General features: G+C 25.0%; 14 protein-coding genes across 14 annotated transcripts; 9 read left to right on the top strand and 5 right to left on the bottom strand.

The window, feature by feature from the left end:
- Positions 1 to 1146: 1146 nt before the first annotated feature.
- Positions 1147 to 2133, bottom strand: ENU1_079060 (hypothetical protein; the record flags this gene model as incomplete). Its single annotated transcript, XM_008858650.1, has 1 exon — positions 1147 to 2133. The coding sequence occupies one exon, from the start codon at positions 2131 to 2133 to the stop codon at positions 1147 to 1149; it is 987 nt and encodes a 328-aa protein (XP_008856872.1).
- Positions 2134 to 2407: 274 nt separating this feature from the next.
- ENU1_079050 (RasGEF domain containing protein) lies at positions 2408 to 4350 on the top strand (the record flags this gene model as incomplete). Its single annotated transcript, XM_008858649.1, has 2 exons — positions 2408 to 3061; positions 3118 to 4350. The coding sequence occupies 2 exons, from the start codon at positions 2408 to 2410 to the stop codon at positions 4348 to 4350; spliced, it is 1887 nt and encodes a 628-aa protein (XP_008856871.1).
- A 143-nt stretch (positions 4351 to 4493) lies between these two features.
- On the top strand, positions 4494 to 5672 carry ENU1_079040 (WWE domain containing protein; the record flags this gene model as incomplete). Its single annotated transcript, XM_008858648.1, has 1 exon — positions 4494 to 5672. One exon carries the CDS (start codon positions 4494 to 4496, stop codon positions 5670 to 5672), a length of 1179 nt encoding a protein of 392 aa, XP_008856870.1.
- A 394-nt stretch (positions 5673 to 6066) lies between these two features.
- Positions 6067 to 6630, bottom strand: ENU1_079030 (hypothetical protein; the record flags this gene model as incomplete). The annotated part of the gene is made up of 1 exon (XM_008858647.1): positions 6067 to 6630. One exon carries the CDS (start codon positions 6628 to 6630, stop codon positions 6067 to 6069), a length of 564 nt encoding a protein of 187 aa, XP_008856869.1.
- Positions 6631 to 6763: 133 nt separating this feature from the next.
- On the top strand, positions 6764 to 8530 carry ENU1_079020 (papain family cysteine protease domain containing protein; the record flags this gene model as incomplete). Its single annotated transcript, XM_008858646.1, has 2 exons — positions 6764 to 6904; positions 6953 to 8530. 2 exons carry the CDS (start codon positions 6764 to 6766, stop codon positions 8528 to 8530), a joined length of 1719 nt encoding a protein of 572 aa, XP_008856868.1.
- A 64-nt stretch (positions 8531 to 8594) lies between these two features.
- On the bottom strand, positions 8595 to 9104 carry ENU1_079010 (hypothetical protein; the record flags this gene model as incomplete). The annotated part of the gene is made up of 1 exon (XM_008858645.1): positions 8595 to 9104. The coding sequence occupies one exon, from the start codon at positions 9102 to 9104 to the stop codon at positions 8595 to 8597; it is 510 nt and encodes a 169-aa protein (XP_008856867.1).
- Positions 9105 to 9349: 245 nt separating this feature from the next.
- Positions 9350 to 9937, top strand: ENU1_079000 (iron-sulfur flavoprotein, putative; the record flags this gene model as incomplete). Its single annotated transcript, XM_008858644.1, has 1 exon — positions 9350 to 9937. One exon carries the CDS (start codon positions 9350 to 9352, stop codon positions 9935 to 9937), a length of 588 nt encoding a protein of 195 aa, XP_008856866.1.
- A 96-nt stretch (positions 9938 to 10033) lies between these two features.
- On the top strand, positions 10034 to 11644 carry ENU1_078990 (hypothetical protein; the record flags this gene model as incomplete). Its single annotated transcript, XM_008858643.1, has 1 exon — positions 10034 to 11644. The coding sequence occupies one exon, from the start codon at positions 10034 to 10036 to the stop codon at positions 11642 to 11644; it is 1611 nt and encodes a 536-aa protein (XP_008856865.1).
- Positions 11645 to 11689: 45 nt separating this feature from the next.
- On the bottom strand, positions 11690 to 13291 carry ENU1_078980 (Rap/Ran GTPase-activating protein, putative; the record flags this gene model as incomplete). Its single annotated transcript, XM_008858642.1, has 2 exons — positions 11690 to 12579; positions 12643 to 13291. The coding sequence occupies 2 exons, from the start codon at positions 13289 to 13291 to the stop codon at positions 11690 to 11692; spliced, it is 1539 nt and encodes a 512-aa protein (XP_008856864.1).
- A 517-nt stretch (positions 13292 to 13808) lies between these two features.
- Positions 13809 to 14648, top strand: ENU1_078970 (hypothetical protein; the record flags this gene model as incomplete). The annotated part of the gene is made up of 1 exon (XM_008858641.1): positions 13809 to 14648. One exon carries the CDS (start codon positions 13809 to 13811, stop codon positions 14646 to 14648), a length of 840 nt encoding a protein of 279 aa, XP_008856863.1.
- A 318-nt stretch (positions 14649 to 14966) lies between these two features.
- ENU1_078960 (hypothetical protein) lies at positions 14967 to 17858 on the top strand (the record flags this gene model as incomplete). The annotated part of the gene is made up of 1 exon (XM_008858640.1): positions 14967 to 17858. The coding sequence occupies one exon, from the start codon at positions 14967 to 14969 to the stop codon at positions 17856 to 17858; it is 2892 nt and encodes a 963-aa protein (XP_008856862.1).
- A 158-nt stretch (positions 17859 to 18016) lies between these two features.
- Positions 18017 to 19048, bottom strand: ENU1_078950 (Ulp1 protease family, C-terminal catalytic domain containing protein; the record flags this gene model as incomplete). Its single annotated transcript, XM_008858639.1, has 1 exon — positions 18017 to 19048. The coding sequence occupies one exon, from the start codon at positions 19046 to 19048 to the stop codon at positions 18017 to 18019; it is 1032 nt and encodes a 343-aa protein (XP_008856861.1).
- Positions 19049 to 19434: 386 nt separating this feature from the next.
- ENU1_078940 (PH domain containing protein kinase, putative) lies at positions 19435 to 20835 on the top strand (the record flags this gene model as incomplete). Its single annotated transcript, XM_008858638.1, has 1 exon — positions 19435 to 20835. The coding sequence occupies one exon, from the start codon at positions 19435 to 19437 to the stop codon at positions 20833 to 20835; it is 1401 nt and encodes a 466-aa protein (XP_008856860.1).
- Positions 20836 to 20937: 102 nt separating this feature from the next.
- Positions 20938 to 22476, top strand: ENU1_078930 (protein kinase domain containing protein; the record flags this gene model as incomplete). The annotated part of the gene is made up of 1 exon (XM_008858637.1): positions 20938 to 22476. One exon carries the CDS (start codon positions 20938 to 20940, stop codon positions 22474 to 22476), a length of 1539 nt encoding a protein of 512 aa, XP_008856859.1.
- Between the last annotated feature and the right edge of the window lie 682 nt (positions 22477 to 23158).

Raw genomic sequence — 23158 nt, 5'->3', positions numbered from 1 at the left:
TCTTTTTAGTTTACTTATATATTCTTTTTTTATTTTAATATGTTTGGAACATTATTTCTATATTCTAATATCATGTTAATTTATAAAATAATTTTATTCTTATATCATTCAACTTTCAAAACTTCTTTTTTGATTGAAGAAACGATCAAGATATTCTTATTTTTTATAAACTTCTTTAACGACTAATAGGTGTGAAGTCGTAGTATGATATTTATTAATAGTATAGTATTAATTACATCAGTTGCACTTAGTTATATATATGTTATAATTGATGCTTATAATATAACAATGAAAAAGCTATTTTTGCAATGATAATTGTAGATATTGGTACAAAGAGTAATGAGGTAAGTTTTATGTTTATGACTATTTACAAACAATATTCTCATAAAAATTAGTTATATTTCTTGCTAAATTTATTTCTCCTACGACATATCTTATTGAATAACATTTTAAAGAGCAAATGAAAAGGTTATAAAATGTATAGAGTAATTACCAATATTATGGTTTGATAAAAAATGAGAGGAACGTTGTAATGTTGTAAATAAATGAGATAATAAAAAGCATTTAATGTGTTTAACTAAACACTCTCAAGACTGTGAATGATAACTTTTTTATGTGTTTATAGTTTATTGAGAAGTATATAAGCTTCATTGCAAAAAAACTGAATTTACTTATTCTTATTATAGGGTAATTAGAAATGTTCTCTATGAATAGAGGTTTATAAACGAAATATTTGTTTAAAAAGTATTTTCTGTGTTACTTCAAACAAAATGAAACAAGAATTTCATTACAATTAGAACGATTTTTATTGTTACAATAGATTTTATTTTAGTATAAGACCCAATCCCTTAGCGTAAAAATTATTTAAAATAATAGTAATTAAAATATCATTACACACTAACCAAACCTTCAAAAATGAAAAGAACAATAAAAATAAAATGGATGTTTATAAAATTAATAAAAGAACGAGATATTTTGTTAGTAAGAGAAAATTGAATAATAAATATTCCTTTTACTATTGTTAAAAAATATGAACAACAACAAACTGACAATATAAATCTTGTTTGAAACAATTAATTAATATTAAGCACATAATTAGTTGACAAATGTATTTAAAAGCAGAACTAATGTTTTCTCTTACTACTACTACACTTCAAGAGTAGTTTTTTCCTGATTATCAAAATATCTTATAATTTTTACTTCTAATTTAAAAGTTAATAAATCTAAAGGATATGTTGTTAAAAAGAAACTTTCATCATCTCTCTTCTCTCCTAATCCAATATATGTCCTTATTTTTCCATTTTCTATGACTTCTAATCTTCCACCAGAAATACAAAACTCGTTAGCTTCTTGTTCTTCACAAAATACAATATCATTTCCACCTTCCCCATTTCCAAGAGCCTTTACCCACCAATCACCAGAAACTGTTTTCATTGTTGGTGAATTATTCCATACTACATGAAATTTAACACCAATTTCTCCTTGTTCCATTTTAAAGAGAGTTGAATGTTCAAAATTTTGATGAAGACAAGCTTTAAAATAAACAGTTCCAGGAATAATGTCAACGTTTGGTATTTCATTGACCATTGATATGAAATGAATTGGTTTAAATGGAACTGCATATGTTCCAATTCCATAAATTCCTGACAAATTAGACTTATAGAGAAAATGTTGAGCAGTGTTTACTACAACCATTATTCCTTCTTTTGTTTGTTTTCCAGCATACAATTCACCTAATACATCAAAGTGATCATTAACTGAAGAATTCGTTATATTTTCTGTTGTACCTATTTGAGGAGATTCATGTTGTATTAAACATTCAAATTTTTTATTAATTAATCGAAAACGAATTGACGGTTGATGTGTTGACGATAGATATAAATTGTTTGGAGAAAAGGGTTCAATTCCTAAGTGTAAAGATTGAAATCGTTTTTGGTGATCAACAACACGAAGTCTAAAAGTTTGAGATAAATGATCTTCATCAAATGTGTCAAAAAGAATTGCATTTGTTTTAAACTTTTGCATAATAAGATAATATCCACCTCCAGGTCTTGGTTTTGGATGAAAACTGGCGTAATAACATCGTGATTGTTGAATAAATGAAAGATAAAACGACGTTTCACGTAACGTCATTGCAATCCTTCTTTCAGAGTATTTTTGAGTTCTATCAGAAGTTTATAAGAGAAAATACCCAAAAAAAAAATAAGAAATAATTGTTATAATTTAAAAAAAAAATGTTTTTTATTCTACTTTTTGTTATAGATGAAATATTAAAAGATAATATTCTATTTAATCATTAATTCTTTTGGCTTTTATTTCCGAGAAGATAAATATAAAATATATTTTTTTGATAAAAAAATAAAAACAAAAAAACTTTAAATGAAAATTTATTACTTCAAGAAAAACTATGTCATTGGCAAGTACCTCAGAGTTTAAAAGTCTTCATGAGACAACAACTTTGACTAGAAGTGGAAGTACAGAAATGAGCACATACTCACCTAAATCCTTACCTCGTAAATCTGTAAGAAAAACATTAACACGAGTTTCATCACTTCTTTTTAAAACTGATAGAGACCCTATTAAACGACAAAATAAAAAAATGGCTAACATCTTAGTCAGTTTACCACCTAGCGTTGTTACTCTAATTGACAAAATTAATAATTCCCAGAAACCATTAACCAAATTAATTGACAAAATATATAAAGAAGATTATATACCAGAAGACATAGAAACAAATCAAACTAATATTGATTGTTCACACTTGGTAAAATTATTGGAAAATGAACAAATATATTTATTTGATGAAATTAGTAATATTACTTCAGTTCTTAGTCAATCAAAAACTAAATTATTACGATCTGCTAGAATTTTATGTAATGGGATGGAAGTATCTCATTTTCATTTATTAGAAGTTATGATAAAAGTATTACTTCCGATTTCTGAAACTGTACTTTGTGATGCGTTTATTAGTCGATTTGCAATTCTTGATGATCCTGGGAAAATGTTACATTTAAAATTATTTTATGAAACAATATCTCAAAACTATGAAATTATATTTGTTGTTTGTTATTTATATTCTCATTCTTTTTGCCAATATTTGATATTAACTTAGATTAGAAAGAAAAATATGATCCTTATTACATTGATGGTGTCTCTTCTCGTGAAATTACTGCAGCTTCAGATGAAACAATGTTTGATTTAATATTTGATAATAATTATCATGAAGAACAATATATGAGAAATTTTATTTACTTTCTTCCATACGTAATGAAGCACAGAGATGTTTATGCCACAATAATGAACTATTATAATATTTTTAATCAAGAACACCCTGAAGATGATGAAATGAAAGCTTTTTTAAGTTGGAAATATGTAAGACTAGAAAGACTAATATTGTCATGGCTTGATATAATGGCTACAATGATTTGTGAAGTTGAACCAGAATTTTTTAAAGAATTAAACTCATCTCCATTACTTCAAAGTGAACAGTTAACTGTTATTTTCAAAAACAAGTTTCTTAATTTCTTAAAGAATTATGATCACAAACATGATGAAAATACTGAGGTTGAAGTTGCTCCATATATGAAAAGTGTTGCTCGTGATGTTTTATTTAGTATAGTAACAGAAGAAACTAGAGATGAACAACAAATAAAAATATTATTAGAAACCTTTACTATAGACCCAATTTATTCAAAAGATCAAAAAACTAAAGTTGTTAATTTAATTCAACTAAACCCAGTATTTCTTGCTGAACAACTAGTTTTATTTGATTTAACAGAATTTCAAAAAATTCATTGTCATGATTTCTATTTATCTAGAAAGAATAATACATTAGAAGCTTATATAAAGTCTTGTCAAAAAATAGAGTTTTTAGCTCTTAAAGCCATGGATATTCTTAAAAACCATAAGATCTGTGAATATTTTATTAAAGTAGCTAATTCTTGCTATGAAATGAAAGGATATAACACATGTTACTTGATTTATTCTACTTTAACAACAATATCTATTAAACACCCTGACGTCTGGTCTAAAGTTAAAAAGAGTAAATTACAACTTTATAAGAAGCTTCAAATATTATTTGAAATAGGAAATAATTATAAAAATTATAGATCTATATGTACTGATAAAGAAGGCATTCCTATAATGACTATTTGGATGCATGACATTGTGAATATCAATTGCATTCCAAATAAAATTGATGAACTTGATTTATTTAACTTCTCAAAATTACGTGCTATTGGAAGTATTATTACTTTATTACATAGTCTTCAAAAAATTCAATTCAGTTTTAAGCCTTATGACATTGTTCAAAGAGTAATTAACAACATCATTGTTCCTGACTCTAAGTAGTTGTATTATTCATTTTTTATTGTTTCTTTAATATAGACTTTCTTTTCATTTTAGTTTTTTTCTTTTCTACAAATACTATTTATTATAACTTAATCATTTAAAGCAGATTAAAAAAAGGATCTGAATGACTAAAACCAATCAAAATGTCTTCCCTTCACTTCACTAATAAGATTCTCAAAAGTGTACCAGTTGAAGAAGATGTTATAGTCATAGACCCTAATGCACAATGGCAATGGTATAGTGATAAAGGATGGATAAATTATGAAGATAAACAAAATAAATTAATTGAGGAATCTTATGCTAAACACCTTAAAGTTATAGAAATAGATGAAGAACGGTTTGTTGACTTCGCTACTATGAAACAACGAAGAATTGATAATCCTTCAAAGTGTAGAAGAATACAACGAATTTCAACGAACACCAAACCAAAATCATCTTCCATTATTCCTTTTAACAAAAAGACACCTTCAGTACCTTCTCCTAAACCTACTTCCTTGCCTAACATAGTAACTCAAAAAAAATACACAACTGTCAGAAATACCAACCTTCAACAACACTCACATAATATTATTACTAAACAAAATTTTTTACATTGCGTTAATATTCCTAAAGCTTCAATTCCTGTCACCCTTGTTGTAGACAAACCATCATTCATAACTAAAACAAATACTTCTTCACCTTCTCTCTTTAAAACTCAATTCACTCAAATGAACTCAGTAAATTCAGACACACAACTCATAGACATTGATAAATCTCCAGTGAATAATCGTAGTGATGATGAGGATATTGAAATAGATAAAGTTTTAGAACTATTTGAAGAAGAACAACAACAAAAAAAAGAACCAGAGCAAAAGCAAGAAAAGAAAAAAATAAATTTTCAATATGACAATAAGTTGATTCAACAATTCCATTCTATTCAAAAACTCTCTAAGTTTGTAGTTGGAAATCCATTCCAGTCATCAAGAAATCAATGCACAACACAAAAAATTTTTAGTGGTGATTGCATTTATTGCGATGGAGAAGTAGACTTTAATTTAAAAAATGAATGTATTGTTAATGGAGCTACTTTCAAAATTCAACTAACACCATTAATTAATACTATAGTTCATATCAAAGGAAGTATTCCAAAAGAATTAATTCTGTGGGCATCTACTAAGAATGTTCCTATTATTAACAAGGATTGGTTAATAGAATGTTTAAAACAAAAGAAAAGAGTTGATTTTAAACAATATTTAGTTAGTGAAAATAAAATAAATGAAACGAGAAAACATAGTATTGATTTAAGTAGTGATGATGTCTTACGTTTGTTTAATATTATTTAATTAAATTTATATAGATAAATCATTCATTATAATAGCAGAAAAAAGAGGTATATGAAAATTTATTAAAATGAACTGTATTTCTTTCTAATGATTTTAAAATTAAAGCAAAGAATGTGCTTAACAATAATAAATAGTTATTTTGAAACCTTTTTATGGTTTATTATAAATACAATCCACCAGAATTAGTTCAATTAACAAAATAAATAAACATCTTTTAAACAATAATATTACAAAGAATTAAACACAATTGTATTTAACCAATAAGTAGTTAATATAAATAATATTCCAATGACATACTATAATACCTAACAAAAAAAAGAATGAACCTTTTTAAAAACTTATTTAGAATTTATTAGATACAAAATAAATTCAATCAATCAGAATAAGTATGACATTAACTATAATCATCAATATCATACTCCTCATTAGCAACTGGTAGTGGAATATATTTTGGTACTTCTATATTTCTTAACATGCAATAATCTTTTAAATTCATTGCTTTGATTTCATCAACTTTACCAGTAGTAGATCTTTGAATAATAGCAATAAACCCTTTTCCTTCAGAGTCATTTTTGATTAATGATGGATTCTTAAGAAGCTCTTCATTAAGTTCAATCAATTTACCACTACATCCTGCATAAATTGGATATTCAACACCATCAGCAGTAATTTTGACAATAACTGTTTTTGATTTAAGTTTAATTGCATTGGTTTTATGTTTTCCTTTAACAGGTCTATTATTCCCTTGGTCAACAACAATTTGAATAGATATTTCTTTTGCTTTACATGCAGGATGACATTGAGCAATACCCATAATAACTAATCCATTAGAATGGTCAAACATATATTGGTCATAGTATTGGTGATCATCAATATTAGGGACATAATACTGAGTAGTGTATCTTTGAAGAAAGTTAGGAAATTTAAGTTGTTCTTTTTCCTTTGAGTCTTCTTCCATTTCAATACTTCTTATTTCTTCTTCAGTTTCTTTTTTTAATTTTTTTGTTTTAAAAACTATATTTTATTATTAATTTATTATTTAATTCTCATCCAAATCATTCATCTTAGATCTCTTAGTATTTTCCTACAAAATGATGCAAAGTAATATCTTGTTTCCTCGTCAAGGAAAGGATTTTCTATTTTTTATTCTTCTTTTTGTATCATTGGTAACTTTGGTAGTAGCTTCATTGTGTGTTTATGTAGGAATTTTTGTTCATCTTAATACTCGTATTGTTTGTCCGTTTATTTCATCTCATTTAATATAATTAACAATGACATAGGAAGACCTTGAACAACCAACATATAACACTGTCAGTCAACTCCCAGTCAAATTTATTATTCCATGGGAAGCTTTAACCCCAGCCAAAGACCAAGGGTCTCGTTCAACCTGTTGGTCTTTTGCTACTTCTGGTTTCTTAGAGTCTGCTTATAATTCTGAGGCTAAAAAGAATCATGGTCATTCTTTAACTTCATATGTTTCTTTTAGTGAACAAGTTTTTGGAATTAAGATGATTGATACATGTTCTGTACCTAATCCAAGTCCTTATTGTACAAATGGACAACGTTCTCATAATGCCTCTGATGGACTTCCTGAGTGGTTGTATTATTTTAAAGATGTAAACAATAAATGGGCAGTACCAGAAAATGCATGTCCATATAAACCAACAGAAGATCAATGGAATATTTGTCCAGAATTAAATAAGACATTAGAGTCAAACCCAGTACAATTTACTGTTAATAATATTACTACTGTATATTCTATTTCAGATGTAAAAAATTTACTTGTTAATACTAAATTACCTGTTACATGGACACATGGACTTTACAATAAAGTTTTTAGAACAAAATGTTCAAGACTTAGTGATCAAACAAAGAATGCAGACTGTGTTAATAAAAGAATTCCATGTGAAGGTGATTATTGTTATGAAATAGAAATATCATCATTTGATAATAATGGTGTGTTTGATATTACTGGAAAGTCATATATTTCAGGAGTTCATTCTATGTTGATTGTTGGATGGAATGATGACTTTAGAATTAATAGAAATGCTCAACACCGTAAGATAAATGAATATTCTAAAGGTGGGTTTATTGTAAAGAATAGTTGGGGATTTACTGGACATAGTGCTGGGTATTGGATGTCTAATCATTCGACTGTCCAAGAAGATGCTCTTTGTCCTAACTTTGGAACCTATCAAAATTGGATTCCAATTGATTATGAATGTTTTAAACAATCAATGAACGCAACTGAATGTGCTAATGGATTTTATAGAATTGTTCAATTACAACGATATAATGATGGTACTATCTTAAAATGTTCTGAAATGGCAAAGAATATGGAATATGCTACAGCACTTGGATTCGATTATTGTGCAAGGGAAGAGAATAAAGGAAAAGAATTACGATTTGCTTTACAATCAGAAAAGAATGTTCAAGTGATTTATACATCTGCTCCAATGGTAAAAATAAGATATACTAATTCAGAAGAAGGTCAAGCAAAATTCTATCTTATGGTATGGGAAGATGGATCAAATACAGTAGAAGAAATTATTACTGATCCAACAACATATCAAGAATTAGAGAAGTTATTTGTTCCAGTAGTATCAGTAGAGAATACTAAATATTGTGGATATTATTTTATTCCTTATGATGTCTTTAAATTTGGTAACTCAAGATTTTTGAATTATGGGGATGATACAATTGCCTTTAGTTCATTTAATATAACATTCGATAAAACATCATTCTTAGATGAAAAGAATGGTGGGTATAACTATTCTGCTTTAGAAAAAGAAGTGCAAATTAATAAATTTACACCTTTAGATTTTAAAGGACCATATATTATGAATATTCCACAATAATTCATTTTTTTTTATTTTAAATTAATTTTCTTATATATATTAAGAAAAAAGAATTAAATTATGTTTAAATCATATCATATGAATGTTTAAGATCACCAAACTTATCCATTACATTATGTGCTTGTTTGTGAAGTTTAAAAAATTTCTTTTCTACTTTCCATAAACGATTATGAGATGGTTTATCTTCTAAACTCATCTTTTGTAATGTAAGTGCTAATTGCTTTTGGTATTTTTTAACAAGTTTTTTATGTTTATTGGTTGGTACTTTCTTGTTTTGTTTTTTATTTGTTTTAACTTCCTTTTTATTTTGTTTCTTCTTTTCTGGTTTAGTAACGTTTAATTCTTTCTTTTCATTGTTAAGAACTGGAGTTGTAATATTTGCTGGTTTTGTTTCATTCATTGGTTTTTTAATAGTCAATGGCTGTGTTGTATTCAATGGTTTTGTTCCATTCAATGGTTTTACTTCTTTTAATGGTGTTTGTGTTTTCTTTGATTGAACAACTGGAGTTGTTGTAGGTGTTTTAACAGCAGCAAAACATACAGCAAAAATCATAACAAATAAAATAGCTTTCATGGTAAAAAATAATATAAAATTTTTAAGTTCTTTTTTATTTTTATTTTTTATTTTCTAATTGAAAAAAATTTTTATTTAATTTTGGAATAAATAACATAAATAAAAAACAAATTTCTAAAAATAGCTTATAACTAAACGAAAAAAATTTTTCGGTGTTTTTGAAGTTTTTTTCGGTTTTTTATGAAGTTTTGAACAAAGAAAAGCATTTAAGAATCTGATCTTTCAATTAGTAAAACATTAAAAGAATGACAAAACAACTTAAGGTATTATTGATTAACGGTAGCCCAAGAGAAAATGGTAATACTTTTACTATGTTAAGTTGGGTAAAAGAAGGACTAGAAAAGGAAGGAATTAATACTGAAATTTATCAACTTGGAAGGAAAGATATTAAAACTTGTAAATCTTGTTGGGGTTGTATGAAAACTGGAAAGTGTTGGCAACAGGATCCTGTGATGGATGAACTACTTGAAAAAATAATTGCTGCAGATGGAATTATTATTGGAAGCCCAACGTATTATGCTGATGTGCCTGGTGTTGTTAAGACATTTATTGATAGAACCGTACCATTGTCTGTTAAAAGTAGAGCATTGAACAGAAAAGTAGGAGCAGCAGTTGTTATGGCAAGAAGAGGAGGAGCTATTCATGTCTATGATACTATCAACCATTGGTTTGGAATCAATGGTATGATTACTATTGGATCAACTTATTGGAATGATGGATATAATCCAAACGTTGCTGATCAACATGAAGTAGAAAAAGATGGTGAAGCTAAAAATACAATGAAGAATTTAGCAGAGAATATGGCATTTGTTCTTAAGAGAATAGTTGAGTAATAATTAAGTAGATATTACTTAGAATAAGTGAAGTTAAATTAACTTTTTTCTTTTTTGTTTTTTTCAGAAGGAACTTAAAAAGTACAAGAAGAAAAGATGACAATTCTTGAAAAGGTTTATTTAGCAAATGTTTTATTATATTTTTCTGATTATGTTGACTTCCTTCAATTTTCTTTTATTAATTCAAAATGTCAAGACACATTACATATTATAAAACAATTTCCTTATGGAATAAAATTAAGTAAAAAACTTTATCAAGTTTTTAAAATGAATAGAAAAGTTAATAAAATACTCAATATTATCCCAAACATTGAAAGTATAACTGTTCCCAATGTATTATATGTTTCAATAATTAATAAAAATATTCAACAATTAGGAATTGAAAGAATAACTGTTCCACAGATTATTCAATTAAAACAATATGATAATATAGTTTCAATAAAAATAATTATAGGTTATAACGAGTTTATAGATTTAAGACCATATCATCAATTAAAACGAATTTATATTGTTGATATAAATAATACAGATGAGGCAATGTTTATTCTTGATCACCTTAAACGATATTCATTTTTTCGATATAAATCAGTTGGCTTTTCTGCTCAAAAAATATATGATAGATTAAAAGATTGTGATATTGAAAAGATTATTTTTGATATTATAAGTGATGAAGATAACAATCTTTCAAAATCAATTCTTCGAAGATTACCTCATGTATTTTTTTATAAAAGAGTATTCTCTGGTGGTGATACAAATTTTCAGTTATTCACTTATCATGGAAAAAATTTAAAAGTTATAAATAAATCAAGAAATTTAACTACACAATTCAATGCATTATACTTTCCTTCTAATTTATCTTTTAAAACAATTCCCTCTTATATTCAAAATTTTACTCAATTAACTTCTATATCAAGTGATTATTGTGATATATCTAATCTTCCAAATAATATACTCTCTTTTAAAACAATGTCATATAATCAATTAGTGTTTCCACAAACACTAAATTCATTAACACTTAGATTATACAAAAATATTAATATACCTTCAACTTTAACATCTTTATTCTTAGAAGATATAACAATTCCATTAAAATGTGAAGATGAAGAAACATCAAATTGTTTTAATTTAATAAAATGTTCATTACTTAAAGAATTAAAGATTCAATGTTATGACATTGAATTTACAAGTTTAAAGTCATTACAACATTTAACTAAGATAAATATTATTAGAAAATATCCATCATGTATTTCATATAATAATCAATTATTCCCATTAAAACTTCAAGAATTAAAATGTGATGAATTACTTTTACCAAAAAAACTTAGAATTAAAAAATTAATTATTAACTGTTCTTCTACTTCAAGAATCAATTTAATTCAATTCAATTCATTAACTTCATTAAAAATATATTCTCTCTGTCATAAAAATATTCTTCTTCCATTTTCTTTAATAAAAATTCATTTAAATGATTTATATAATAGAATTGAAACTTTAAATTTATCAGATGAACCTTCTTTAAATCAAATTATTATAGAAAATTGTAAAGCTCAATTATTTATGAAATTACCAGAAGACTTTGATTTATTATGTATTATCAACTCAAGTAATTGTATGTTAACATCAGTATCAAATATTAACAAAGTACTTATTCATTCATCTTTAATAGATACTTCTAGAATTTACAGTAATATAACAATTACTAATTAACAACTTCTTACAAATAAATTAATTCAATTTAATTTTAAACAAGAGTTATAAGGAAGATGTCACAATGTGTTTCAGTAATCTCTCATTTGAATGAATCATTCTTTCAATAAATGGACTACAGTTAATAGCAGTTCTATCTCCATTTATTAATTTTCTGATAAAGAAATCAGAGAAGTCAATAGAATGACAATACCATTTATCTTCAATAAAAGGAGGAAATGGTTTAATGCATGACTTACACACAACATTAATTTTATATCTTTCATTTAATGAATCATTCCTTTCTGGTGTGATTACAATAAATATGTGATTAAAATTTGAACTAATAACTCGTGGATCAAAGCAGTCATGTTCATCATTTTGTTCTTTAAATATAATAACAACAATATCATTTCCAATAAACCTTTTTCTTTCAAGTTGTTCTTCTCCATTGTAATAAGGAAGTAATGGGGCAACATGATATACAATTTCAAAATTAAATTTATCATAGTATTGGTAATACATAAACTCACCTGTTTTACCATTAATAGTATCAAGTCCTCCACTGAAATTTTGCCATCCTTTTAATGGTTTTTTGGTTCCAATTAAATTCATAAATTTCCAAAATGATGGTGAACATTCATTATTTTCGTATGCTTCTTCTTCACTTCTTTGATTATTTTTCATATAGATAACCCCAAATTTATATTGAGTCACAACTAATTTAGATTCAAAAAGTAAAAGTTCTTCTTGAAACTTTATTTTTGGTTTTACTTTAATTGGTTTTTCTTTAAATCCATTAACAGTTTGCCACCATTTAGAACATTCATCATCATTAGTTAATAATACTCTATGAATTCCTTTATTATTAAAAACGATGATAAATTGAAGAAACAAAAGTCTTTGATAACATAAAATAGTTACATTATCACGAAAAACATAAAACTGAGTTTGTGCTAAAAAATAAATATTTTCTTTTTATTCCAAATTATTCAATAAAAAGAAATTAGAAAACAAACATTTACTAAAAAATAATTCTTTGAAGAATTTATAATTATCATCAATATTAATTATTTCATATTGATTTAAATCAGTTTTATTTGAAATAGAATTACTATTTAATTCAATATGATAATTAGGAGATAAATCTTCATTAATAATATTAAATGGATGATAAACATTATCTGTCCATAATTCTTCAGGTAATAATAAACTAGACCAACAATCATAAGTTTTATGTTTATGTTGAATAGATGAATCTATAAAAACTTTAAAAGCAGACTGTGTTTTAATTAATCTTTTATTTGGATAAACAAGATTAGGAATTAAAGAAGAATAAATAGGAATACTTTGATTTGAAAATATAATTTCAATTTCTTTTTCATAAGATAAATTTTGTTCATTTTCAATAAATCCTATACCCAAAGTATCTTGAATATTACTTATTAATTGATTATCTTCTTTTTCAAAAGAAGAGATTTTAGTATATTTATTAAGATTAATAAAAGACCTTCTACTTATTTTAGATAATTGTACTGTTTTAGAACTTTCTTTTTCTTTTAGTTCTGATGATTTACTTCCACCAAAAAACTTTTGAATTGATTTAACTTCTTTTGTTCCTTTATAAATTTTACTTTCTGTAAGAGAATTTGTTTCTGAAGTTGGCATTGTTTCTGATGACTTTCTACTATCTAAATCCAATTCTACTTTTAAAGAACCAGGTTGTTTAACTAAATGTTCTGAAGAAAGAGAAGGATGAATTTGATTTAATGGACGTTGTTGAGTAGTAGGAATTGAGCAAGAAATAGGAGTACTTGGTTCAGAACGAGTTACGGAAGAAATGTTTGGTGATTCTTTTCTAAAAAATGAATGGGTTGATGCCCTCTTTTTTTTATCGTTTGATGCTTTTGTAAAAAAAGAGAACCTACGTCTCGGGGTTTCACTCATACAAACAGTAGTATAAAACACTAATTTAAGTTCTTTTATCCTTCTTTTGTATTTTGTTAATTAAAAATTAAATAAAATAAGAAATAGAACATTATCAGAGCATTTGAACGAAAATCATTAGATTCATTAGATAGAAAAGAGAAGGATATTTTTCTTTATCATTTGGTTGATAATTTAATAAAAAGTAAAACTTGTTTCAAATTATTAATCAAATAGAAAAGAACTAAAAAAGAATTTTATGGATGGAAACTATTTGAGACGAGTAACACAAAGAGTTCAAGAAATTAATAATTTAATTTTTGACATTAAAATTCTTAATAACACTGGAACTGTTAAAGAAGAAGTTAATGATTTTAAAAGAAGAATTGATTTATTAGAATTAAAAATAAAAACATTACCTAAAGATGATAATGAATATGAACAATCAAGTGATATAAATGATTTTGAAAATGAATTAGAAATAATTGAAAATGAATTAAACATTTTATATCAATTAGAAAAAGAAAAAACAAGTATTTGTTTTGGAATAATTAGTACTGAAATTTATGAGATTATTCCACGATGTGCACCAAAATTGAGAATAGATATTGCTGGTGGTCAAAACTATGATGGAGTTAATGCTTTAACTTTTTATTCTAATGATCAAGAAAATCAAATGTTTCAATTAATTAAATGTAAAGAACCTGGACATACTTGTTGTGTTTTAATTCGTGCTGTTCATAGTGGTAAGTTTTTAGGTAGGGAAGATGGTAAAAATTATTTTGGTGTTAATGTTTGTCAAACAAATGCTAATCCTAATGATGAAACTAATCATTGGTTTATTGAAACATTTGGTAAAGGTGTATATATTATCATTTGTTCTCATGCTAATCTTGCTCTTGATATTAAAGGTGGTTGTGACAAATCTGAAACTAATGTTATTTGTTGGGAAAGACATGAAGAGTTAAACCAACAATTTATATTACAACCAATTGACCCAATTAAAAGTGAACTTTTTAGAAGAAAATTACTTGAAATAAAACCATCAACAGAGTCAATTCCTTTTTTTTCATCAGTTAAACAATGGTTTCAAAAATAAATTTATCACCTTCATTAATTCTTTTTTTTAATTTTTTATTTAAAAGAAAAGAGATCAGACAAATACAAATGTTATCCTCAGAAGTCAGTGTCTAACATGGAAGTCATCACTTCATTTTAATTAAATTTTCTTTTTATAAACTGTAATATAATTAAAGTATATTTAAAAATTATGGAATTTTAAGGGTTAAATATTATTGAATAAAAATTTTTGTTATTTATATCAATAAAAAATAATACTTTTAAAAATAGTAAAAAGAACTTAAAAAAAAATTAAAATAAAAAAGAAAAAAAGTCAACTTAAAAATTACTCCCTAAAATGGACACAAACACTGCTTCTATTAACTTTCTAATTTGGCAATATCTCAAAGAACATCAATGGAATCGTTCAAAACATATATTTGAACAAGAAACACAAGTTTATTTTGATAAATTATATTTCATTCATTTAGTAGTTATTGCAGAATTTGAACAAGCAGAAGAATATTTATTATCATTTACTGATCAAAATTCATCTGATACGTTAGGAATTCTTTATTGTATTAGAAAAAATTTCTTTCTTTGGTTATTAGAAAATAAACCATCTTCTGCTCTTTCATATCTTCAAAATCAATTTAAATTATTTAATTCATTAACTGAAATAAATACACTTGCTCAGTTAAAAAGTTTTAATCAATATCCTCCTGCATCAATTTATTCATCAACAGAAGAATATCGTAAACAAGCAGTATCAAATGAATTAGATAGAATGATTGAAGAACATTCTTCAATGAATAGGGGTCTTTATTTAGTTCCTAATGAAACATCTTTACTTCAACGAATTCTTATTAACAATGAAAGAAATACACTTCTTTCAGTTAAACATTTCTTTTCAGAAATTCCAATGAATACACAAGAAAAATTAAAAGTTCGTGTAGAACCAATGAATACAAAAAATGATACTATGAATGGTTCTGGAAAATTAATAACATCATTTGATATTTGGGATATGAAAGATAGTCATTCAGAAATAGTAAAAGAACTTTTATTAAATAATGGAAATATGTTAATATTCTTTATTAATAAACAAGCTATTTTAGTTAATTCTAAAAAAAAGAAAATTTCATCAGCATTTTCTTTAGATCATTCATCAATTAATTTATTAAATGCACATTATTGTACAAATGGAACTAATGGATTTATTATTTATAATGAAAGTGTTTTAGAGTTTTATATTATAGAAGATGAAAAAGTTGATTTCTTAGGTAGTTTTAGTCAAAATAGTTTTCAAGATATTGGAAAAGCTACATGTTGTTGTATTGATGAAAAACAATTATATATTATAACAAATGAAGGTGTTCTTGTTATTTATGATTTTCCTACATTAAGCCAAGCATTTGTTCAAAAAATAGGAAAACAAGCATTACATAAATTACATGTACATGGAAATAAAATATATATTATTGATGAAAATATGAATTTTAATATTATTCAAATAGAAGAAAATAAAGAAATTCATCGATTTATATCAAAAGAATTAAATAATGGAAATGTTAGTGAAAAAATGAAATGTTTAATTAAATATAATGATTGTGACTTTATTGAAGATGTAGATTTATGTGCTACAGACAAAGGAATATTAATATGGAGTTTATATGATTTAATAGAAGTAAATATTGAAACAAGAGATATTTTTGAATATTCTATTCCAAATAAAATTATTTATATTAAACCAAATCATAATTTTATTTTCTGCGGATTAGAAGGAAATAATTTTATTATTTTAAAACATTTTGAAAAAGAAATTTGTCAGGACCTTTCTTTAAGACCAACACAAGGAAAAGTATTTACTAGATATACATTAAATAATGACAATTCAACTCTTGTTTGTGGAGAAAATGGTTCTATTCAAATATTAAATCAATTTAGAAAATATTTACCTTCTAATTATGAATTTTTAAATGAAAAAACAGAAATTCATGAAGAAGAAAATGGAAAAATGGATATAGAAGAAACAGTTAATGTCAATGAACATAAAAATATGATTAATCAACAAAATGAATTAAGAAAAAAACTTTGTCTTATTGAGAAAAAAATAGGTTTATGTCAAAATATCTTTGAAATGAAAGAATTAACTTTTCAAAAAGAAGAATGTCAAAAAAGAATTGAACAATTAGATGTTAAACTTGATGAATTAGTTGAAAAACATAAAAGAATAGAAAATAAAAAAGAAAATATTGCTTTAGAAAATAATAAAACTAAAACTCTTTATAGACTAGCTAAAGTAAATGAAAATAAAAGTCCAATTCAATTTTTAATGCATTCTGAACTTAATAAAGGAATATTTTCTATTGATCAAAATGGACTATTAACTTTTACTTTATGGCCTAATCAAAATATTAATTCTATTGTACCAGAAGTAGTTCAAATACGTTCATTTTTATTAAAACCAGGATGTGTAATTAGTGGGTCAATTTCTGATAATAGTTTTTATGGACTATTTGGAACTGGACATGAACTGTACTTATATCATTTAAAATCTAAAAAGAATTTAATGACAATATATTCTTCTAAAAGTTCTGCTTTAGATTTAGTTGTTTGTACTGATTTTTGTAAAACAGACAATTCAATCTTTTGTGTTGGATTAAGTAATGGGGATGTAGTATTATATAATGTTGAAAAAACAACAGTAAATAAACTATATTCTCATCAATGTTCAGTTAAAAAAATATTATTAAAAAGTACTTATTTACTTACTCTTGATGTTTTTAATCAAGGAAATTATACACCAATTGCTAATAATCAATTTGGACAATCAATATCAATTGATTATAGTTCATTAAATGTTATTAATTATGATGGAAGTTGTTCACAACCAATTATTCTTATTACAACTAAAAACAGTGTACTTATTATTGAAATAACAGAAAGTAAAATATTATATCAATTTAATGATTTACTTCCAGATGAATGTTTGATTGATTCAAAATTTTCACATGATGATAGTTTTATTATTATTTGTTCAAATACTCGTTTAATTTTTATTAAAAGTAAAGATTTCAGTGTAGTTAAATGTATTATTTATTCTGAAATATTCAAAACTATTCGTGTTACTTCTTCTGACGTTGTTTCTTTTGCAGTATCAAAGAAAAATCCATTACAATGTTCATTAGGTTTAATGAATGGTTGTATAATTTTTATTGAAGCTCAAACACCAAATTTATGGAATTAAAAGAAAAGAGGAAAGATATTCACAATGCAATTTAAACAAGAACTCTTAAAATATCAAAATTTAATTTTTTTAGTTTTGACAATAATTTTAATTTTTTTTTTATTTTAAACTATAATAAATTAATAAAAAACTATTATTTATTAATTCACAAATTAAATTCAATCTAACATTACTTTATTTGTTTTTCTATTAATTAATTCTCGAATTACATTTTTAATATATAACCGTTCTTTCTTTGGATCCATATCATCTACTATTTGTTTAAATTTTGTTCCATCTGATGGAGTATATTCCATAAATTTACGAATGAAATATAACATAAATACACCACAATCAACACCATTACTTTGTTGAGGTACATCAAGTGAAAGAATTCTTTTATGTTGTTCCCATTCTTCATCCCATTTCTTTTCTTTTTCTTTTCTTTTATATTCCCATCTAATAAATTCTAAAATATTATTTGTTAATTCATTTGTTTGAGAAATACTTTTTAAAGAATCTATTACAAGAATACATGGTGAATCAATATAATCTTCACAACATGGTTCAATAGAAATTGAAGCATCTCTTAATTGACTTAAATTTTTTTTTAATTCAGTACTATTTTGTGAGGAGAAAAATAAATTGGGTGACGTATTAATTTCACTATTTAAACTTAGTGTTGTTTGTTTTTTAAATGGAGAATCTAAAAGTGTTTGAGAAAGAGGGTCTTGAAGCTCTGTTCCAATATCACTTTTTTTATAATGTTCACAATAACTTTTTTCTTTTCCAATTTCAATTTCAAAAACAGCTCCTTCTTCATCTGAATTAATTCTTTCCCAATCTTCTTGTGGTTGAGACTTTTGAGTTTTATTACAAACAATTATAGTAAACCAATGTGATTCATAATGACATGGAAATAATAAAAATCGTAAATCTGTTAAATTTTCATCATTTTTTAACCAATTTACTAATTGATTATATCGTTGTTCTCTTAGGTCATCATCATTTACATTACAAATAGAATGAATTTTAGCACTAAAGAAAGTATTAAAGACTTTAAAATGACAACTAATAAATTGCTTTTCTAATTCACCTAAATATGCATTAACAATTACATCATTAAGCATATGATCTTCTTCTAATCTATTATAATCAGATTGTTTAATAATAACACCATCACTTTCTAGAAGTACTTCATCATTATTCATATTTATTATAAATAATAGTTTCGTTTTTTTTTTCTTTTTTTTTCCCTTATTGCAGTTTTTTGTTGTATATCACATTTTCTGTTTAATTCATAAAACTTCATAAGAACTTTAAAATTGATTATTATTAGCTGTAAGTTCTAATACTTTTTCTTATGACTAATTCATACAAATTGTTTCCACATCATTTTAATTTTGAAGTATTTTCATATAAATTTATCAATAATGGTATATAATTGAAAAAGGTGAAAAAGTAAAAATGTGAAATGAACATTTTAAAAAAGAAAAATAACAGAAAAGTTCTTGGAATATGATAAGAACTGAAAAATAAGAAGAAAGGAATATAACTTTTAAAATGAAGAACTAAAAAAAATTAAAATTTGGGAAAGATGGACAGTGTAAAATCAGGATTTCTTGTTAAACAAGGAGGAAGTTGGAAGTCATGGAAAAAGAGATGGTGTGTGTTAACGCCAACAGGAATGATATTTTATTTTAAAGATAAAAAAGATGTAAATTCTAAAGGATGTGTTGATGTTAATTCAGCGTCAGATGTTTTATTAGAAGATGAAAAGAAAAAAAATTGTTTTGGAATTGTAACACCAAACAGAACATTTTTTATGGCTGCAGAATCAAAAGCTGAAAGAGATTCATGGATTCAAGCTGTTTCTCGATTTGTTAGAAATAAAAATTTATCAGCTATGTCTGGAAGTTCATTACAATCAAGTCAAGAAGGAATTCAAAGTAATTCTAATAATAATTTAACTCAAAACTTAGGAGATGGAAATACAAATTCACAATCAAGTGAACCACATAAAGTAGGAGTAGATGATTTTGAAATGTTATCATTAATTGGAAAAGGATCATTTGGTAAAGTTATGCAAGTTAAAGAAAAAGCAACAGGTCAAATTTATGCAATGAAAATATTAAATAAAACACATATTATTGATAATAATGAAATTGAACATACAATGGCTGAAAAGAATGTACTTTCTAAATCAAAAAATCCATTTTTAATGCAAATGCATTATTCATTCCAAACACCTGATAAACTTTATTTTATTTTAGATTATGTTAATGGAGGTGAATTATTTGCTCATTTACAAAGAGAACATAGATTTTCTATTGAAAGAACTAGATTTTATGCTGCAGAATTATTAATTGGACTTAAATATTTACATGATGCTGGAATTGTCTATAGAGATTTAAAACCAGAAAATATTTTATTAACTGATGAAGGACATGTTTGTATTACTGATTTCGGATTATGTAAAGAAGGTTTAACTGAAAAAGATCAAACAAATACATTTTGTGGAACTCCAGAATATCTTGCACCAGAAATTTTATTAGGAAATGGATATGGTTTTGCTGTTGATTGGTGGAGTTATGGTACTTTAATATATGAAATGTTATTAGGATTACCACCTTTCTTTGATAATGATGTTCAAACTATGTATCAAAAAATTGTTAGTGATGATGTTAGATTCCCAAAAAATACACCACCAGCTATTAGAGAGTTTATATCAGCTTTATTACAAAAAGATCCTGAAGATAGACTTACTAATCCTGATATTATGATGAAACATCCATTCTTTAAAAATATGGATTTTGAAATGGTAAAAGCTAAAAAAATTAAACCACCTTTTATTCCTAATGTTACTAGTAAAGAAGATCTCGCTATGATTTCTGAAGAATTTTTAGAAGAAACTCAAGAAGCAATTGATGAAGAGAAACAATATGTTCCAAGAAATGGGGGAGTTGATTTCTCTGGATTTACATATGTGGGTAAATAACAACCTAATTATTTTTTTTTTAAATTTATTTTTAGTTGAACGAATATTACAAATTGCTATTAAAGGGTTTTTTTTTATAAAGAACTTTGAAAGAATTAATATATGGTTGAAATTAAGGATTTAGAATATAAAGACTTTTTTATGTTTGTTGAAAATGAACCAACATTAATTGACTATTTTGGTGATGATGGAGAATTAGAATGGCATCGTGCACTTTTAAAAAATAAAACAGAAATCGCATTAATTCAAATTAATTTACCTAAACACTGTATTCATGAAATTGCTAATTATATTCAATTATTAAAAAAGGTTTATTCATTTAATATTGGTTGTATATTACCAATATATAATATTTTATTTGGTAAATTTGAAGAACAAGAACAGTTATGGATTTTTACACAACCAATATATCCAATTTCCATTCATTCTTATGTTTTTAAACAACATATTACTCAAGATCAAATGAATTTTTTAGCTGGTGATTTATTACATATTAATTGTTCTTTATCGTCTATTCAAACATTAATATATTTCACTGAAGAGAGTTTTGTTTTGTCTAGAGATCCTGCATCACCATTTCCTCGTTTATTAGTCTCACCTTCATGTTTTATTATTCCGTACATTATAAACCAAAAAAGTGATATTAACATTGTTATAACTCATTACTTAGAATTAATATGGAAAATTCCTGACGCTCATATTATCATTAATTCATTAAAAAATGGAGTTTCAATTCAACAAATAGTTCAACACCCAATAATACAACGTTTAATTCATTTTATTCAAGGAGAACAATCAGAAATTACTGATTATAAACCAATAGAAACAATTGGAAATGGAGGATTTGGAATAGTAATGAAATGTAGTAATTCTCATAATGAAATTGTTGCAATTAAAGAGTCTAATGGAATTAATAGTTCTACATTACAAAGAGAAGCTACAATACTTAGATTATGTAATCATCCTAATGTAGTGAAATTTATTGGATTTTGTACTTCACAATTTTCATTTGCTTATGATTTAGGATTAGTTTCACCAAGAACATTATCTAATTCCTTTTTAATAATGGAATATTGTGATGGAGGAAATTTAGATAATTATATTCAGCAATTTGCTTCAAGAGGTGAATTACCGTCATTAGAATTAGTAATGGATCTTTTTAGACAAATAGCTTTGTGTCAACGATATTTACATTATGAAAAAGGATTTATTCATAGAGACATTAAATTAGAAAATTTCTTGTTAATTCATCATCAACCATTTCCATTACTTAAAATTACTGATTTTGGTTTTGGAAGGTCTCTAGCTGATGAAATGGATACAATAAAATTTTCACCATTATTTGCTGCTCCTCAAATGTTTGAACAAACAACATATTCTTCAAAAAGTGATTTATATTCTATTGGTGTTTGCTTATATAGACTAACAACTTGTAGATTCCCATTTGCTACAACAAAAACAGAGTTTATTCAACAAATGAAAGAAAAAAAGAAAGTTCAATTTCCAGCCATGTTTATAAATGATTGTAGATACTCTGGAATTATTGAATTAGTTATGAAGTTGATGGTATATGAAGAAAAAGATAGAATGTCTTGGGAAGAATTTTATTCTCATCCATTTATGGTTCATTTATTAAAATAACACTAATCATAAACATTCAATTACCAGTTTCTTTAATCTTATTCTCTTTATCTTAGATAAATGGAATGACCTTGAGACACATTTTAAGATATTGTGTGTAAATAAATTCGAAGTTGTTGAATAGAATGAAATAATGTTTCATATCCTTTTAGTTCTATAAATATTTTATATTTATTTAGTTAATTAATGTAAATAATAAACAACAATTGTTAAATGAAGTTCATCTTCATTTAATTCATAAGAAGTTAATTATTGGATATAATTATTCAGTAATAACAAAAATTTGAATAAACCATTTTTTTAGGTTTTAATGTTATTAAATAAAACAAATTCTTAATACTAATGACTGTGTTATAGATAATCAATTTCCAACTTTATTAGTCAATCCAGTTAATAATTCTATTAAATTGAGTATTGGTTGGGTGCAATAATAACTTTTTCTTCTTGAGACATTTGTTTTAAAGTAAATTTTTTAGATCTTCTATTTTCTTCTTTTCAATTTTCTCTTCATTTTTATCAATATTATTTGTTTTTTCATATTGTCAATATAAATTTTGAAACTAAGATTCCTCAAGAGATTAGGTATTATTTTATTAATAGATTTTTATCTTAAAATATTTTTTATTATTGCAATGAATGTTTTTATTCTAATTGTTTTTATATATTCTTCGATTGTAATATC

Source organism: Entamoeba nuttalli (assembly GCF_000257125.1).
Source record: "Entamoeba nuttalli P19 unplaced genomic scaffold asmbl_3725, whole genome shotgun sequence".
NCBI classification, from domain to species: domain Eukaryota; phylum Evosea; order Mastigamoebida; family Endamoebidae; genus Entamoeba; species Entamoeba nuttalli.
This window is presented reverse-complemented; position numbering and strand designations above follow the sequence as displayed.